The sequence below is a fragment of the Canis lupus genome, chromosome 15, assembly GCF_003254725.2.
Source record: "Canis lupus dingo isolate Sandy chromosome 15, ASM325472v2, whole genome shotgun sequence".
Taxonomy (NCBI): Eukaryota; Metazoa; Chordata; class Mammalia; order Carnivora; family Canidae; genus Canis; species Canis lupus.
In genome coordinates, this window is record NC_064257.1 from 60,025,146 (window position 1) to 60,046,092 (window position 20,947).

At 36.4% G+C, this 20,947-nt stretch overlaps 1 protein-coding gene across 3 annotated transcripts in view; it reads right to left on the reverse strand.

Moving 5' to 3' along the window:
* The window catches only part of MARCHF1 (membrane associated ring-CH-type finger 1), a 794,329-nt gene that overhangs the window by 149,196 nt on the left and 624,186 nt on the right, over positions 1–20,947 (reverse strand). For all 3 annotated transcript variants that reach the window (XM_035699269.2, XM_025439444.3, XM_035699270.2), the window contains exon 4: positions 1,288–1,338. In XM_035699269.2, the coding sequence (XP_035555162.1) occupies positions 1,288–1,338 (51 nt within the window). The remainder of the gene's footprint in view (positions 1–1,287; positions 1,339–20,947) is intronic.

Consider the following 20,947-nt stretch of genomic DNA (forward strand, 5'->3'; position numbering starts at 1 on the left):
GGCTCTCAGACGGCTGGGAAGGTCCTCAGATCTGGATGGAGCTATAGATGTTCAGTCCCACGTCTTGTCCCCAGCATCGTTGCCTGGACTGTTGCCTGTTGTTCTGGACTATCCTTCTAAGGATGCTTGTATGGTGCACAGCATCATAACACAGCTGTGGTCTCGCAGGGCAACAGACACGCATACGTGCTCTTACTGAACATGCGAGAGTTCCCGAAGTGTAGGGTTGCACCCCTGTGAGCAGCCGAGTGTGTCTGCAGGAGTCACCTGACCATCTTGGCATTGACTCCTAAGAACTGGCCTCGGGAAACGAGCTGCAGAAAATGCTGACCCTTTGGCCATGGCTATTTTTCAAGGAGTAATGAAGTTCTTTTTTTCTGAAAATAAAACACTTCCCTAAATTGGAAGTGGATTTGGGTACCGTGGTGCCTAGACTTGACAACTATTTGGGGGGCTGGCTCTCCTGAAATAAAATAATATAAAATTCACATACACAAAATTAAGCTCAGGGCTGTGGGGGGTGCTGGCAAGTGGGTGGCCCTGTAGGGCAAGTCCTATTCACGGTAAATCCATCTCTGTCTGAATTATGTTTTTGGAAATCATAATTTTCCAGTTTGATAAATGGCTCTAAATGACTTCTCACTCCCCAAACACAAAGTCTGTACATTGCATTGTATCTCATTTTAGAGAATAGCCCTTAATTTTTTGTTTTCTAGGCAAAAAAAAAAAAAAAAAAAAAATCCAGAGTTTCCCTGCCATGCCATAATCTTTTCAATACTCTGCTGTTTTGCTTAGATTTATAGATAGTCCAGGAAGTATTTTGTTTTTTCATCCATTGACTCTATAAAACAAATAAGACTAAACTAATGTCTTATTTATAAAACTCATCCTGGTGAATATGAGCATAGATGAGCCCAAACCTGTAGAAAAACTGAATTCATGGAAATTGTACCATGAATGTTGATACAGTTTCAAGTTGGGTGTGTGACAGCTCCATGATCCTTGAAATAAGAGGGGGAAAAAAAAAAAACATACTTTGCCCAACACTCTGAAAGTAACAAATTGTCTTTTGCACAAAATACTGACAAGGAAAAATAACTACTTTAGTTGTGTGATATCGTGTCTTTTTATCACAGTTAAAACCATTAACAAGTCATATTTGAAAAAAAAAACAAGTGATATTTGTGTACTGCTCACAGATAACAATTAGAGGTTAAACATTGTAAGCTTTTTACTTGAACTCATAAAATATGAAAATCAATAAACAAATAAATATAGTTTACCTACTTTTGAAATATTACTTGATCGACTTGCTGATCGCCCTGGGGATTTGTCATTCTGAAAAATAAAATTAGAGACATTGATTATAAATATAGCAATAGTCTTTACTGCAGAGACTAGAAAGCACAGCGCAGGTCAACGTGTAAATGCTAGTCAACTGATAGATACACAAATTGCCAAAAAAATTTTAAAAAAAGATACACAAATTGCTTACACAATGGCTTTTGTCTCACCAAATTTTATTTCTCTAGTACATATCATTGTCCTTGTGAAAATGTTTCAATGAGCATGAGGGTATATATATCAGGCTAGGAGTATTTATTACCAGGAAATGCTCACTTCTCTAGAAAAATAAATGTGGTTCCTTTGAAATGAATTACAAAATGGATTTAAGTCCATTATTTCCTCTTTCGCTTTTGCTGCCAGGAAATTCTGAGTAAATTCTGTTTCTAGTGTCAGTAATTACTGTATACCAGGTACATGGTGCATACACCTAACTCCTGCTCTTTTAAAATACTTGTTATTCGTCTTTGATGTTCATTTGCTTCTAAAATATAAAGACATTTTTAAATTTAAAACACTCCGTTGTTTAAATCAAAAACATTCAACAATGATTTTAACACCTAAAACTTAAAAATACGTTTTAAAAAAATTGTACCCTTAGTCCTGGTCCCTTTAAAGGATTTCCAATTTAGTAGAAAAGCATGAAAAAAAAAAAGCTTAGGAACTGCTAGTTTTTTTTTTTTTAAAGCCATACAACTTTAAGGTAGAAAGAGACCTTCAAGAGTGGAGCCCCCTCTTCAAAGCCCAGAGGCAGTCTTTTCCCAGCAGTGGCAGTGCTCATGCCCAAGCCGGGGCCACCTGAGGCCTCCTGTCTGGTCCAGTCTGGTTATTCCTTCTACTTGGCCGATTATCTGCTAGTGAATAATTGAGTCACAAATCCAAATGTATGCGAATCATGCATTTTACACGTACCAAGAAAATCACGGTAGACCTTTCCTTCTGCAGAGAAAATTTTGAAAGAACCTGGTCTAGAAACCAAAAGTTTGTGAAGAGTCTGAATTGATGCTTTAGGAGTCTTTTTAAGAATTTTCTGAGCATCTGGACTCAGCGCCCAAGTAGACCTGCGTAGACAACCCCAGTGCATCTTGACACGGGTCATTTTTGAGAACTAAGCTGATCTAACAACCTGCAGGTCTGAAACTGCCCCACGATGATGGCTCCAGAAGGTTCCAGAAACACAGTGATGACAGGATATGGCAAATGTTATTGTGGAGACACAGTAGCTGCATTTACTGCAAATTGTCACCGTGTCATGCACAGGCTTGCAGATATTTCAGCAGAACAGTATTTTTTCCCTTACGTGTGACATCCATCTCATACGACCACTGATGTCACTGTGGAGCGTGTTATTACAGACCAAGATGAGTCACAGCGACACGATTAGTTACACCTCCTAACAGGCCCGTGATCCAGCTGGAGATTAATGAACATGCTGCCAGCAGACATTTTGCCTTGATTAGCTTCCTCTGGTGATGGAGAGAAGGACTTTTCTCCTGACATCTCAACTCCTCTTCTAGAGACCAGAAAACAAAACCAATCCATCTTCCCCGCTGAGTGAAATTTGGGATTTTGACACACTATTGTGTGAGCAGAGGTAAATAAGTCACATAGTGTAATAGGCTGGGGGCAATTTTGTTGTGGTGGTTGTTCCATTGTGTATTCTATATTTACGTGGTATTTAAAAACACAATTAAGGAACTAGAATTGAAAGGTGTTTCAGCGAGAACCCAGAAGTGCTATACAAATTGAATATGGCATCAGATTACTGAATTTTTCAAACCAAATAGGACTTTGTGGCATTTTCAGATAAAAACCAGGAGGGTCAGGTTCCCTCCACAATTGTGAGTTCAGCAGGAGGTTCTCATGAGCAGATAATTCCCATTCTCTTCATGAGCAACGTCCCATCTAATGGGGAGAAGGCATTTTCTTCTTAGTACTTCAGGAGATCTTTTAACCTGAAATCCCGTGGTTCTATTTTCTCCTACTACAAGACCAGGCATTGCAAGAAATAAAGGAACGAAGGCAAAGCTTACTTTTTTTTTTTTTTTTTTGCCATGGCTGAGTTCCCTGTTGCTTCTATTCCGGTTAACAGAGGGGACGGAGGGTACACACCATTGCTGTGCTGGCCTGACTTGCAACTTGCCCTTTGGTAATGCACTGGCTCTGGCAAGAGCACACTGTTAGACAATCCAGGGCTTTCCTCACTGTGACACAAAGGAGGTGACATCTTGGGGGTGGTTGGGAGACTCAAATGAGCTGTACATGAAGACATTTTATAGTTTGCACGGTTATAACATTCCCATTAGTATTCACAGGGAGCGGGAGCACCCAAGAAGCACCCTCAAAAATCAGGCCGATCATCACAGGCTACTAGACTCATCATTTAAGCATAAACATCCTAGTTTCTCTGTCCTGTAATTCTGTCTCTATTGTGGAGAAGGCGCCGGCATTTTAAATTTAAGAATGAAAAAAATCAAATTTCTCTCTACCCAAGGGGGTTAAGGAAGTTTGGCTTGCCCTGCTCTTTGAAGCAAAGCACCAGAAACACTTTTCTCTTGGAAAACTTCCAAAGCAATCTGTCGAATTTGCTACTAATTAATTGGGTGCTTGTCCCATTACTATTGCAATGACATATTCTTCTTTGTAGATTAGTCAAATATGGTTGTCATACCTCGTTATGGTCAGTTTAAATTCTTTACCTTCCATTAAATAGACGCTGTCTTAGAATCTAACATAAGTTACTGGTACCCAAACTGTGGTGACCCCGTAGGTCACGAAAAGTTGGAACCAACGAGAGTTTCAGACAAGTTTGCATGAAAAGTATGGGCTCATCACACAGTAAAGTTGAGCAGCTATCTCAGTAGATTGATTTTAGAAGTTCATTCACAGTATGAAGATGGACAGACTTCTAATATCATAAGTGCTTTTTAATATTTTAAAGAAGTTTCTAATTTTTGTTTGATATAAATGTATCTGATAGTTTTGTTTTGAGATTATTATTTGTATAATAATAGTTGTTTTTAGAATATGATCTTACAAAACATGGTTGGATTTTTATTACCAGAGAGGAAAAATGATTATCAAATGAGAAAATCATTACTAAATTATTTTAACATATTTTTAATGTTCTAATCTAAGGAAAACGACATAGTTCCTTTTAAACGCAATGCTCTGTGTCAAAGAATATACAATATGGCTGGACGTGTGTGTATCTACACATGAATACTCTGTATATTATATCATTGATCAGAAGAGGGCAGTAAGGAAATTTGAAGGAGATTTTTTATGTAAACTAAAGGAAAATAACTATTCCTGAGTGAAGAAACCAGAAAAAGATCCACACACTTCACTGATAAAATGCTATTCTTTAGTTATTTTCCTTGACCACCCTCATCGCCCCCCCCTCCCAGTCCAGGGTAAAAGTCAAGAATATTTGAAAGAAGAAAAAGAAATGAGGCAGTTTTGAAGAATTCTAAGCAGAAAATGGAATTATTTTTGCTAAGGTAATTAAAAGATGTAAGAAGAAAAGTCTTTGAAAGCAATGTGGCTTATAAACAAAACACAGAGAAACTGAATACTGCAATAAGACTTGATTAATAGATATGTAAGAGAAATTCATGTCCACTAAATGAAAAGTGCTGTTTTTAACTCAATGAAACGTTTAAAATTGACTTACCCTCAAATAATACCTTAACAAAAAACTTCAAGTAGAGATTTTTCTTTTGCTATTGAGACAGTAAAATTAGAAATAGAAACTTGAAATGTGATTAATAAATTTAATCACCACTAATTAACACATTTTTAGATAATGCTTGGTTCAACGAAATGAAAACTGTCTGAAAAATTATAGCCAGAAATTCTTAAAAATGTTATACTAAGACCTATAGGGAACACTGCAAAAGCTATATCCTGACAAAAATTTGTAACTGTAAATGTTTTCATTGTTAAAGAAAACAGTAATGAAGCGCAATAAAAGAATAGAGTAAGAAGATAATAAAATATAAAAGCTGAAACTCATTAAATGGAAATAAATAAGAAGAATAAAGAAATATTTTCTTACAGCAGGAAAATAGATGAATTTCTAGTAAGACTTATTAAGGAAAACAAAAAGCAGAAATAGATAAGACGAGAAAGGATAAATAACCAAAGACACAGAAAAAATTAGAAAAATTATAATAGAATGCTACATATAATACCATTGCAACAAATCTGAAAACCTAGAAAAAATGAATCATATCCTAGCAAAGCAAAAGTTCTCAGAATTTATTGAAGAAGAGGAAAACTTCAATAGATACACTAAATAACAAGAGAGTATATAAGTAAATGGAAGTCTGTATATCCTAAAAAGAATAAGGGCATGATGATTTCACAAGTGAGTTTCACCTTACTTTTAAGAACGCAGAGTTTCAATTTTTTTTACGTTATTCTCGACCACAGAAACATACAGTCCCCTAATTCATGTTATTAATCTTGCACAGATGGAGCTTCAAATGTGTTAAGTCAGTACCCAAGAAGAAGGAAAGAAGGAAAAGAAAAGTATGCTTGAGTCTTACTTGGATGCAAAAATTCTTTAAACATATTAGCATGTATCTAAAGAGTAGCATGTAACTTTGACACATGAGTGGTGTATACAGAAAATACACAAGAAATACAATAAACAGGATTTATTACAGATAATTTCTTATTACGAAATCTGGAAACATTTCATTAGATTAATACATTGAAAGAGACAAACATTATGATCTTAGATGCTGAAAAAATATCTGACCAACCTCTGCAGTCTTATTACTATGCAAGCTTTAAGTAAAATAAAAATTGGAGGAAACCTCTTAAAGTGATAAAGACAATATTTTAAAATCAATGCCCTCAATTTTTCTACATGGTAAAATACAAGAACTATGTTAAAGATGTTCTGCTACGGATGTTTGCTTTTGTTAGTATTCAACTATCCTAGAGTTCCTAACAAATATAAAGACAATAAAAGTATTTGGTAGGAGAGAATATTGAAAAGAAGGAACAAAACAATCTTTTCTTACTGATACTATAGAAATTCCAAGTGTATTCAGTTAAACAAGAAACTACTACAATTAATGAGACTTTAAAAAAATTTGAGTTAACGTATAGTGCAATACTGGTTTCTGGAGTAGAAATCAGTGATTCATCACTTCCAATACCCAGTACTCATCACAAGTAGCGTCTTTACTACAATGGCTAGAAACAGGGTAATTACACAATGGCAGATTCTACTCAATTTCCTAAAATGCATCATCCCTTCTTCTGTATGAACAGAATGGTATCTGGGTATACATCTTTCCAGTCACATTCTATCTCCCAATATGCCTTTCAATCACAGGTTGCCTTAACTAAATTCCCTCCAGGGAGGTGTGAACAGAGCTCACAACTGTTAGTTTCCTGTCTGTACCATAAATCTAAAATTTCTTCCATGCTATTTTTCTATTGCTTGGTGCTAAGATGGTGACTCTCAGAGCAAGCCAGGAAGCCGCATTATTAAAGACAGCAGAGCTGAGTCTTCCTGAGTCCCTGAATGATCACATGGTGAGGAGCCCTCTTCCAACTTAGAACATACATTCTAAATTGTCATGGAAGATAAATAAACTTGTATTTCTTTGGAGCCCTCACATTTTTTGGATTTATTTATTGTGACAGTTTAGTGTATCCTAATGGAAATACTGCAAGATCAAAAGCTTTTTCCCTTCTAGCAATAAATAACCAGAAATGTAATAATAAAAACAAAAATCATAAAATACTTAAGAATAAACTTAACAAAGAAATCATAAAATCTTATTAAAATATAAATTATAGAATCTTATTGAGGAGAGCATGATCTGAACAAATGAAGGCACCGCTTGACCACAAATTGGCATTTAAATAGAATGTAGTTCCAATTAATCTCCAATGGGGTTTATTTCTTCCTTTGTGACGCAGAAAGGAGATAGATAAAATTAATTTAAGGAACATATATAGAAAAAGAAATGCCTGAGAATAGCCAAGAAAATAATGAAAAAAGGAGATCTCCTTCTACCAGGCTTAGCCCATATTAAAAGTCACTGATTAAGTTGACATGGCATTGGCACAAGAATCAGACAAAAGGCCAGTGAAATCCAGAACAGAAAATCCAGACACATAAAATAATTTCACATATGGTAAAATTGGTATTTCAAGTCAATATTGAAAAGAAAGTTGACATAATAAATACTTCTCACAACTATCTACATGGAAGAAAAAAATCAAACTCATACTAAATGGCATATACAATCATAGACTCCAGAGGGAAAAAAGTCTTGAATGTAAACAATAAAAAAATACTTGAAATAAGCCTAAATTATAAATTCAATGTTGGGGTAGGGAAAGTCTATATAACTAATATGAGAACCAGCAGCTGTGATATTTGATTATATTATGTCTGGAAAAAAATTGAAGTGAATAAACAAATAATAAAGTTGTAAAAAAGCACAACATAGAAGATTGATAAAGTTCAATTTCTGTAATATGCAAAGAGTTCTTGTCCATTCATGAAAGATGCAACAGAGGAAATCCAATAGAAAAAAAAAATAAGTAAAAGATAGGGATAGAAATTCACAAAAAGAGACTACAGATTGTTAATAAACATGATAAAATGCTTAAAAATCACAAACTGTCAGAAAAAATGCTAATTAAAGTAAAAACAACGCATTGCTTTACACCCATCATGCTGGAAAGATTGAAAAGAGTGATAGCCCTCTGTTGCTGGTGGGGATAAGAAGAAAGAGTACTCTCAAAAATTGCCAGTAGAAGTGTGCATTTTTGCAGTATTATTTAAAAAAAAACATCTGGCAACATCTGTTAAAATTAAAAATATCACTTTATGCACTAATCTGCCATCTGGGAATCTATCCCAGAAAAATAAAAGCACTGGTTCATAAGAATATGAGAATTAGGACACTTATTACAGCACCCTTCTTAACTGAAAAAAAAAAAAAAATCCCACAAAAGTCTTGACAGTAAAGATGTGCCAGTTGTTAGGCTGGTGTTCTCAAAGCTTTCAATCCACTCTCCTAATTTGCACTCTGAGGCCGGGGCTCTGCAAACCACATTTCTGTTTGGTCCCCCAGCTCCCTCGGCAGCTCCATTCAGAGGGGGAACCAACGAGGCCAAGCAGAAGGCTGGCGAAGGACAATGGCATCTGCTCCTTGTGCGAAGATCATCCTAGAAACGCTTCTCCCCCAGGAAGCCGCAGTGCCTCCTGCAGCGGTTGCTGAGTACATGACACGGTGTTTCTACCAACCCCACACACAGACTCCACCTGTCGTAGACACCAGCACCAGCCTGCTGGCTCCTTCCTTCCTTAGGAGCAGGAGTTTCAATTCTGTGGGTCTCTTTCTCAAGCTTTAAATAATTCCAGTTTCTTTTCTTTGTTCGCCCAGACAAGGCAACAGATCTTTACAAAAGTCTGATTTCTCTAGGTTGAAACAAAAGCCCGATTTCTCCCTCCTGACTAATGGGGTAAACAATACTCATCAATAGAGAAATGATGACATACGTTACAGTACGGCCACATTTTGGAACATTGTGCAGTTATGAAATAGAAGAGATTAGCTCTCTGCCATTTGACCAAAGAGGTTTTCACACAAGGAGACTGAGTGCAGGAGAGTAAAACGAGAAGTGGTATCATGTGATTGTTTGAAAAATATATAAGGACAGAACTTCTATGAGCATCTATGTGTGCACATAGTCATGTGTAGACGTGTATTTGTGTGTGTCTCTATGAGCACAGAAAGAGTCATGGAAGGATACTCGCGACTGTGTTAACATGAGTTTCTTGGGGGGAGAGAAAGGGGGAAGGAGGAGAGTCCAGTGAAAGAGGAGAAATGAGACAAGGGGGAAAAAGAGTCCTTAAAAAGAAAAAGAGCATCTTGGATCCCCATTTATGTAAAATTATATATGGATGTGATGTGCACACAGAAATTATAATGCAAATGTGAAGTTATAGCTCTACACATTGGTAAGTGATAATATCCATGATCATTTAGGTGAAAAATAAAAAGAGTTAAAGAATAATGTGTAGAGAAGAATGTGTAAAGAATAATATCTAGATATATTTGTGCATCTACATTTATATTTTTGACTGAGCAAGAATATGCTCATCCAATATTGGCTAATACCACACCATCTATTCACAGAGATTACCTTCAGTCCCTCGGGTTGGTAGGATCACAGGAAGCAGAGAGGCCTATGGGGATAGTCTAGCTTTTTCTTTAAACATCTTTGGGTGTTATAGTTTTACTTGTTTTTCATAGTTTTTAAAAATAAAATATCACATTAAGGGGATCCCTGGGTGGCGCAGCAGTTTAGCGCCTGCCTTTGGTCCAGGGCATGATCCTGGAGACCCGGGATCAAGTCCCACATCGGGCTCCCTGCCTGGAGCCTGCTTCTCCCTCTGCCTGTGTCTCTGCCTCTCTCTCTCTCTCTCTCTCTCTCTCTCTCTCTCTCTCTCTGTGTGTGTGTTTCTCATGAATAAATAAATAAAATCTTAAAATAAAATAAAATATCACATTAAGAAAATTAAAGAAACAAAAATGGTAAAGTTGGTCTTACTCATCAAAGATTACATATCATAAAGGGAGAAAGGCGTGTGTGTGTGGGTGTGTGTGTGATCAAAAGGGCTGCAAGGAAAGTATGTTTATATTCCCCAAGACAGTACAGTATATGGAACCTAAAGGTACCAAATTAATTATTGAGTCAAGTAGGATTGGTGAGAATAAAAACTCCCAGGATGTGTGGTTATGACATTTGGATTAGAGCTTCATTGCTAACCATGTGACCATAAGAAGATCATCTGTGTTCTCCGGCCTTGGCTTGCTGAATTTGCAAAATAGGCATAAGAATACGTGAATGGGTGGTCACCTTTTCAAAACTAGTAGAAGCAAATAAAATACACTTTGAAAAATCTTGTCCCTAATCTACTGTAAGATGTCATACAAATATAACTAGAACTAGTAGGATTATGAAGCCTGGATTTGCTGGAATTATAGGAAGGTTAGTGAAAAGGACATTTATAGGTCAGCAGTCACATTTCTTTACTTATTGATTTATCAAGATTTTATTTATTTATTTAATATTTTATTTAAATTCAATTTGCCAACATATAGTATAACACTCAGTGCTCATCCCATCAAGTGAGATTTGATTTATTTATTCGTGAGAGACACAGAGAGGCAGAGACACAGGCAGAGGGAGAAGCAGGCTCCCTGGGGGGAGCCTGATGCGAGACTCGAACCCAGGACCTCAAGGTCACTCCCTGAGCCGAAGGCAGACACTCAACTACTGAGCCCCCCAGGTGCCCCAGCAGTCACATTTATTATTAAATTTTGCACTATACAGAATTTACTGAAAATACTCTTAATTTCCTTAAAAATAAACATATTCCCAAATACCAAATTTAATGGAAAAACTTACTGATCATGCTAAGTATCATACTAAATAAGAGCCTTAAACTTATTCAGACAGTCCAAACAATGGTACTGGCTAGTAAATGAAGAGTATAAAAATCATGTGATGAAACCCTCCCAACCCTCCCTAAAAAAGTCATGCAAAAACACCCTCTTAGTGTGCACACTTCCAAAAGAAAGAGCCTCTGTGGATGACTGACGGGTCATTCTGAACAAGTTAGCAACTTTAATTCCTAGACACTCCAGGGCTGCAAATGTTTCAAATGGAGGAGTCTTATTTGGAGGGAAAGAAAAATAATACAGTAAAATAATCATTGGCTCAACGCCAGAGCAGCAGAGACAAGGCCCCGAGGGCTTCGTCTACACATCTTCGCAGGCACGAAAGGACAGACGGGGCACCGGCTGCCTGCTAACCTGGAGGAGGAGGGGTTTTGGTCTAGTGGCTTGTTTGGAAAGCTGATTCCTGCTAGGTTGGTTGGTTTGTTTTTACAGTAAATAGAGTAAGGTCAGCCCAAGCTTTCGTGTACAACATTTGACTCTTTATCAGAGTGAAATACGAGCACTTTTACTGGTTCTCACAATTCTGTTCTCTGTGACTATGTTCACATTAAAAACAGGAAGCTCACCACACCCCTAGTATTCTAAGAATATACACATAATTTACAAAACTTCTTGTATTCTTTGTTGATGCATGTATAAGATTCTTTTTGGTTCATATGCTTTCTATCACAGTACTCTTAATTAATATTTTCAAAAAAATCTATTGCCAGTCTCCTTTTAAGTCTTTTTTTTTTTTTTTTTTGCAAGATAGTATATACAAAGTCCCATGCCTTATTAATTCACTGGCTGCTTTTCTCAGAAATGCTACACGTTTCCCCCGATTTTTGGTCTTTTTTGTGTCTTGGAATCTCAGAGTAGTAAAGACTTCGTATGTTCATTTGAGTTCCAGATGTTCTAGTCGCAGGGATGCTAGACATCGGTCTGTCACTGGAGACCCATGTCCTGCTCTTCACACAGATCTGTGCCCGGGAGGCACACCTGGGTGGATCCCAGCAGACCCTTTGCTCTCTGGCTTCTGATCTCACTCCCCAAAGCAGGCCGCCAGTAGGAGAGTAGAGGAATGGAGAACAATGAGGCGGAGTAGTGATTCCCTCTTTGAAACATCACCAGAGGCAGCTCTGTCCCTTAGCAGGAATCAGCGGTTGTCAGGCAGCCCTCTCCACAAAACCCACGGTGTCTTTGCGTGTTGAAAAAATGCTCCTTCTCTCTGCCTGTTCAAGCCCTGGGTGGCAATAATACCCCCTGTTGTTTCTAGCCAGGGAGGGCTGCACTCCCCCTTGCATCCTCTATATGCTCTGCTCACACCCACTGTAAGTAGGCTCGTCATGCCCTCCAAATTATCCAATCTAGAAGTGTCATCTGTTTCTCTCTGTACCTTGATGGAGATAGGTCATTTTTATTGTTCTTTGCAGAGCCTTATCATGATCATGATCATTATTAATTTTTGCTTAGTTTTCATCAAATTAAGATCTTAGAAGGTTGCTCTAGAGGTATGGTCATATTTTATCTACCACAGTTAGCAGCTACTAGAAAATCTATCAAGTTGTTTTCAAACTACTTTTTGTATTAGAGTTAAATCACTTCTCTCTAAGGCTTTAATTTAAGATTGGGGACATGTTTGTAAGACAGTCCCCATATTAGAGACCAACCACCTAAAACGTGCTGCACAGTGGGGTGTTTTCATTAGCATTTTTCATCTTCCATTCCATTAAAAGCACTTTAATGACCATATATTTCTTAAGACAATATCAGGGAAAATTCAGGCTGGTGTTTTTTTTTTTTTTTTTTTTTTTTTTTACCAAATTCTGGAATAGTATTTAAAAATTCTAAAAATCTTCACGGCACACACACACACATACATACACGTTTATGCAAGTACGTGTTTAGGCAAGTTTATGATCCATGCAAAGATTCGTAATTCTTCCTTCTGTACTTGTGGAAGAGCCTTACATGTGATGTGCTACTTCCAGTCTGTTCCATTCTTGTGCCAGATTTCTATTCTTGTCCCCACTCCATTATTCAACTTTCTCCCTCCTTCCTTCTGTCAGTAACATATAAAGAAATGTGATGAAATTTATCCTTGGGTATGTAAATTTTGGTTTTATAAAATCACTGAAGACACATGAGATTTTCCTAGTTGGATAAATAGGCACAACGAGCTAGATGTGGATAGGAGCATGGTATCGGGAAAGGTACTATGTCCAAATTTCAGGCCTTTCCCCTCACTGTCCTTTATTTATGGCAACTTTTGACAAATTTCTCATTATATGATAGTATTGGCCTAGCAGGGAGTCTGGAGTTACAAATTCTTTTTTTTTTTTTTAATGTTAGTTATTTATTTGACAGTGAGAGAGAGAGAGAGCGCACAAGTGGGGCTGGGGGCAGGGAGCAGAGGGAGAGGGAGAAGCAGACTTTGTGCTGAGCAGGGAGCCTGATGAGGGGTTCTATCCCAGGACCCCAGGATCATGACCTAAGCCAAAGGTAGACACTTAACCGATGGAGCTACCCAGGTTCCCCTGGAGTTACAAATTCTTAAGGCAACATTCCATGGAGCTCTTTTAAGAAGAAAGCCTGAGAGTCAATCATAGCACACATGCAAATCTCATGCATGCAGGAAAACATCACAGCTGGATTGTTTCTAAATTATTACAACAGTTTTAACATAATCTATCTCCCTCTATCTTTCTCAGTCTTTCTCCATTGTTATAGAGAGTAATCCTTCCTTAAGCTATTTTTTACAACAAAACCAAACCAAAAAAAAAAAAACTGAACTCACACTTCAGACAATTATTTCAAGATTCTTGTCCATGATTAGACAAATGATAGAGGGTAGGAAAATAGGTGACCTCACAAAAGGCCATAGTAAAATGAAATTAATTTTTCCACATATGCAGTCTCTTGGATCCAAGAGGAAATGATGAGGAATGACACTGGAGAGTTATTACTTAATATAGTATTATAGCTAATAAATGGTAAATTTACCAGAATGATTGGACTCAAATTCAAACTACACCATTTAAGATGCTACTCGGGCAAAATACTTATTTGCTCAATTTCTGTGGAAGCACCTGTAGAATGTTGATAATAGTGAGAATTAAATTAGAAAGTGGGGATAAATCGTTTAGCATGGAACATAATGGGCTAAACAAATCATATCATAATTAATTTTACATTTTACATAAACTTTAAATCTTATTTTCATGTAGCCTGTATTTCATTACCTAAGAGGCAGAATTTGTTAGAAATAGAAGTTCTGAATCCATTTCTTGAAAATGTGAAAAATTAGTTTCCGAAATACGTTGTGAAACATTTTCTCATAAACATAACACCATCCCTTCAAATCTCTCTTACGGATAGTGGTAGAGGTATGAGACTCTGTCTCATAGAGTAAGGGTAAGGCCAATGTGGAACAGGATGTCCGCTTCTGTTTCTCATCTTCATAGCACTCAAAACTAAGCCTCAGTGGGCCTTGGTCACTTCTAGAAAAGTCTTAACAAGTTGGCATATTGTAAAGGACAGCTATGTGGAAATATGTATACTATAAAGAGATGGGGAGAAGTGATTTTTGACTATCAAAAAGATATCAACTAGTAAATATGTCATCATCAACAAGCATTAGAATGAACTTGCAGTCAGATCTCTTTTCAAATTCTAGGTCAGCTCATACTCACTGGCTATGTGACTTCCTCAGACCAGTCACTACTTCTCAGTGTCTCATGTTATTCTTTCACTGGATTTTTAACAATTAGCAATATTAAGTACTAGATTGAGTAGGATTTCTGGAATGTGTTTCAATAAAGAATATTATAAAGTGGCTCTAAAATGAAAAGTTTTAGCCACTGGATTCCCATGACCTCCCTGATTCTCTACCACACAGAAGTCATCCCAAAACATAGAATGTAAGTAAATATTTGCTTGCTATATAAACTCAACTTACATAAAACTCCCATAGCCCCAGGTTCTTACTATATTATTGTCTTCAAACTTCTTTCATAAAAATTTTGGAGACTCATTGTACATAAATAGCAATTACTAATGAAATTGACCTGGGAGTAAGTTTATATACATTATTATACTATCATTACTTGATAACGTGTTACTCAAGGGAAGGGACTATATTTCCAGTTGCATTTTTATTCTATTTAAATCAAATCCAATACCTGCATGGAACATCACAGATACTTAATAAATTAAAGAGAACTACTAACAATTCTGTTTGTTTTAGACAGCAGCATAAGTATTCTTGAGAATAATAGACAATAAATATATGATAGTAATGTAAATGATGTTTCACTAACAAATAATAAAATATGCCTTTATTTCATACATTTATAATGGAAAAAATAAAATCCATACTTGTTTTTAAAATGTGGCTAAATTATAAAGTCATAAATAAAAATCAACATTGGGCTGATTTTGGTCATAGTATACTATATTTTGGATTTCATATACAATATTGCCAACTTCTCCATGTGATAACGCTATTTATGAATGTTTAGTGGTACTGGGTTAACCAGAAGCAATTGCACTTTGACTTAGGATAATGAGCTGAAAATTTTAAAAGAGATAGAAAGAATAGTGGTCTGATAGCCACTAAATATGCTACCTGGAATTCTAATATCGTAAACTAATACTGCTAGTTTACTCTCCATCAGAAAAGGTATTAGATTTTATATATTTAGGCTTTGAGTTTATAAAGTGTTTACACGATTTCTACCACTGAGATGCAAAAATCTGAAGGGGCTAAACGTTAATTCTTGGTGGGAATCACTGAGATCCAAGATATGCATAAATGTGCACAGAAGGAACATGAATTAATGACTACTTAATAAAGACATTTGAATTTCCCATAATAGAAATAATCTCTAGGGATAAAATATAATCAAATAAGGGTGGCATATCTGCCAAAAATTCTCTACTTCAATATCAGAAGTTCAAAAAGCATTAAGACCTTTGACCGCAAGCAGATTCAAAACAATTAATGAATTTTCAACCACACTCTATGGGATGAATAAAAATCAACACTTCCTAGATCTTCATGTACTAGAAGATAGTCCGGGGAACAATTTAGTTTCTAAAATTTTTGAAAAACATAAAACATATAAAGTACAGAAATTTTATAAAGAACATAAGAAGATCGATAGGGGCTGTCATCAAAATATTAGTGATTCAAAATAAAACATTGTTAGTATATTATTATTTATCACTAGAAGGATTCATGTGCTTATGTAATTAGTTTTTTTGAAAGAACAAAATTGAAATTTTATGATAGTTCTTTACTTAGTGGCAGGTTCTAGGAGGCCTATAAATCTGGTTGATGTGATTCAGTTTATGAAAAAAAAAAAAACAAAACAAGCATTAAATGGATATAATTATCTGGCTTTATTCCTATTTTTTAAATTTGTTTCAGAGTACAAGATGTTCAATTTATTTGTACGGAGTAACTTGCAAATTGCCTTTGTGGTAATATGAAAAAGTGATTTCACAGCCCTCTAGATGATAATATTGATTGTTCTAAGATGTCAGACAGAATTAAATTAAAGTCAACTTACAATCAGGCAACCTGTAAAACCAAAAAAAAAAAAATCCTTTATTTCTATTATAAATGCAGGCATAATCTTAACTTATAAACATATATTTGGAATTTGTCATGTTCAAGGATTATGAATATGCTCCCTTTGTATATGAAATCCGAAGGACATATTGTTTGTCTTGCAGTGGTGTAGACCTGCTTGTCCTGGGTCAGCTCCACTCTCAACACTGTCCCTTAGGGATTTGCTGCAGCTTGGAGGGCTAGAGTGCAGCGACGTGCAAGAGAGAGAGCATCATCCCAAAACCAAAACGTGCCTGAAGTGCCAAAGTTTGAGTTGGTTGCCAAGCAGCAACCTTGGGTCTAGGAACTATTTGAGATCTAGAGAGCTCCTGCCAATGCTTATTCTAAATCAGTAAGTTAGCAGATCTTCTCTTCAAGGCAAATGGCTACAGAAGAATAAAGGTTTTAAGTTAATAAGACATGTTAATTTATAATGTCTCTGGAAAAAAATGTCCTAAGTGGTGTAACATTATAATCACTGACTTACTCGTTTTAGTGAGAAGTTTATGTTTCAAGTAATAAAAAATGCGTGACTAAAAGAGTGGCACCAAAGAAGAAAACAAAGTCTGGTAAGATAAACAATGAGAATTTAAGTGATAATAATGCATTTTCCATTCAATAAGTGCTTTAGGAAATTAATTTAAAAATAAATCCTCTACCCTTGCACAGCCTGTGATTGTGAAGCAGTACAGAACAACATTTAAGGGCATAGACTCTCAAGTCAGAAATCCTAAAGAGGGAGAGTCCTGGTTCCATCATGTGCTGATTAGCTGTGTGATCCTGGGAAACTTATTTATCTTCTCTGTGCCTGTTTTTGAAACTGTAAAATAAAAATAATAATAATACTCATCATTAAGTACCTTTATTAGAAGAATTTAATGAGCCAATTTATGTAAATATCTTAGCTTTTATCTAGTTAATACCTGTTTTCACTTTTTTTAAACTATCGTGGTTAGAGTGCATCATTTCATTTTTCATGGCTTCCAATGATCTTCTAATTTGAAATTTTAAAAAAGGATGAGAAATATGAGCAATCACGTGTCTTTAACTTTTAAGATATCACTTCACTTTCATGGCATAAAATTACACATTTTATCAAATCAGTATTTTAAAAGTAATGCTGTATTGAGAAATACATTAGCATGAGCAATCAGGGTATTATTAAAAAACAGATCTAAGAGGTACCTCTTGAATTTTACATTTTTATGGATGAAATAGATATGAATGAGTGAAGTGATTCATTAGGGCCCTAATTAACTGTGGCAACTCAGTTTCTGCCCTAAGTCCAGCATTTATTCAGCTGAATTTATTCAATATTCATTGTTTCATTCATTCATTCAATCAGCAGATACTCATTGACACTAATAATATTGACGACACCCAGCTATGTCACTCTACAGCTTGTTGACAATGCAGTGAACAAATTGCAGATTTAAAGAACATGCAAATAATTAAAACTTATAATATATATTATATAATAAAATACATATATATATATAACATATATATATTTCATTGATGTTAAAGAATGTTTAATGAGTGAACAGTGGGGTTATCAACCTGAAGTTCACAGAAGTAGCAGATGATACGAGTTTAGAGACAAGGGGGATCCTTGGGTGGCTCAGCAGTTTAGCGCTGCCTTTGGCCCAGGTCATGATCTTGGGATCCCGGGATCCAGTCCCACGTCAGGCTCCCTGCATGGAGCCTGCTTCTCCCTCTGCCTGGGTCTCTGCCCCACGCCCCCCCATGTCTATCATGAATAAATAAATAAGATCTTTTTAAAAAAAGAGTTTAAAGACAAGAAGGACTGTGAGCCATGTGACCTTCACATAGAAAATAGTGTGTACCAAGAAAAATAATATCCATGTTTCACCTAGTTATAACCATCTTGCTACTTTACAGCAGTAAAGGCTCTATTTTTGGAGCTTAGTACATGACTTCCCTTAACGTTGACCTCCACTGGGTGAGCCATGTGGAACCCAATATAGTCATCACCCCCTTGTCATGTAGACTGTTCACTTGCATAAAGTTGTACAGCAGAACCCATATATGTTCATGAACTTATTTAATAAGCATTTGTCACAACTTCCCCCCCCCCAAACCAAAGTATGTTGGTTCTCATTTCAGGCACAGCCATTAAGAAAGCTGATTTTTATAAAGTATTTGCACCCACATCAGCCCAAAGAAGCCACGTATCAACATCGAGAAACCAGCCTAGTCACACCTGCCAGTAGAGACAGTTTGCCTTTTAAATAATTTCAATGCTCTTATAACTATTGTTTTCTTTTTTCTACATCCAGAGAGTATGACCTGTGCTTGCCAACTGTGGTTCAGTGAGTTCTTGCATCACACATCAATAAAAGTAATTATTCTTCATTGTGTCTCCCTCTATGTTAGCCCCATCTCCATTAACCATTGTAAGTCTTTGGGCTGAATTCTCTAAAAGTTGAAGTGTCCCAGGAATTACCTCTTAATTTTTTCTCTTCTCTGTTTATACTTACTTATTGGATGAGTTCTTCTGGTTCTGTGGGTTTAAGAATAACCAATAGGATGAAGGCTTCTGAGTTTATAACTCCTTGTCTGATCTCTCTTCTGAATCTCAGACTCACCTGTCCAACTTCCTGCTCATCTCCAACTGCCTACATCTATATCTCCACATAGATATATAATAGGCAACTCGCATTTACTCTTCTAACTCTAAGTCATCCCTAGGATAGTGAGACATAAGAGCAATTCAGTCTAAGGCCTGCCCTAGATAACTGCACTGGGAAGGAGATATCGCTGTCCCAATCTTTCATACAGCCCTGGGCATTTAATTAAATGGATGCATTTTAAAACAGAATTTTAATTATGTTCAGAAAAAAAGAGTAAGGTAAAGCTCCCTATGGCCCAACACACCTCTCCACATATACCATCCATTCTCCTCGCTGCAACTAGAATTCGTTATTAAAAAGTAGGTCAGGCCACTCAGGAAGAAGGATCCTGTGAGCATTCCTCACTGCAAGCCCTTAATTCAATACTCAACAATAAGAGAACCACCAACTCAAAATAGGTGTGAGCATCTGAACACTCTTCATCGAAGAAGACATCCAGATGACAGAGAAGCACATGAAAGATGCTCAACATTGCTAGTTCATCGTTAGGAAGACGAAAATTAAAACCACAGTGAGATACCACTACACACCAATGAGAATGGCTCAAATTTAAAAACAAAATACAAAATAAGCGACCATTACAAGTGTTGGCAGGGTATGGAGAAGTGGGAGCCCTCATGCACTGCTGAGGGGGATGTATAAAGGTAAACTACTTTGGAAAATAACGTGGCAGTTTCTTAAAAAGCTTGATACACATCTAATCTATGTCTCATTCTGCTTTTAGATATTTCACCCAAGAGAAATTAAAGTATATAAATACTTGTACACAAATTTCCATAGGAGTCTTTTTTTGTAATAGCAAAAAACCGGAGATCATCTAAATGCCCTTCAATAGGTGGAGCGATAAGCAAGCGAAGAAGTAAACCAATGGCTGTGGAATTTTTATGCAATAGAATATTACTCAGCAATAAAAAGTATTGTGCTACTGATGTACACAACAACGTGGATGACCCTTAAAAATAATCAGGCTGGGTAAAGAAGCTGGACCAGAAAAGAGTTCACACATTTTATAATATTCCAGGTCTAGAATGGAATGTCTAAACCTAGAATAGTCAAGCCAATCTACAGTGATAGAGCGGATCAGTAGTTGACTGGGGAGAGGCGGGATGAGGAATTACACAGAGGTACAAGGAAATCTTTTAGGAAAAGGTTATGTTCATTATGATAATTGCAGTAATGGTTTTGACCTATTTATACATATGTCAGAATTTGCCAGATTGTGTACCTTAAACATTTGCAACATACAGTATGTCAATTATACCTCAATACATTTGTAAAATTATATTAAATCAGATCCTACCGCTCTTCTGCTCAAAGCCTTCTACTGCCTTCCCAGAATTTTTAGAATAAAACTGAAAGTTCCTGAAGTGATATAGGAGTTTCTACATGATCTGGCCCCTGGCTAAGGTTTCATCTGCTTTTTTATAGCCATTCTTTCCATTGGTAAGTCCATCTGGTCTCCATCATGGTCAAATATGCTTCCCATCAGGACCACCTGCTATTCCCTCAATTGCACACACCTTCCTTCTCCACACGGGTACTCACAAATTGTAAGTACTTTTTAAAGTGCTCACTCTTTAAAATTATCTAATCAAATGCCACCTCCTCAGAGAAGCCCTCCCTGACCACACTATTTATAGCAACCCCTGCACACTCATCATGCTTTACTCTTGATCCCAATATCCCAGTCCATTTATCTCCTTGGATACCATAATTACCTGGTATTACATGAAATTGCTTATTTATTTATTGCCAATTTTCCTCTTTAGAATGTGACAGCTATGACAATGGCGAACCTTCTGTTTTGCTCAGTATTACAACTCCATCACCTACAACAATATCTAAGA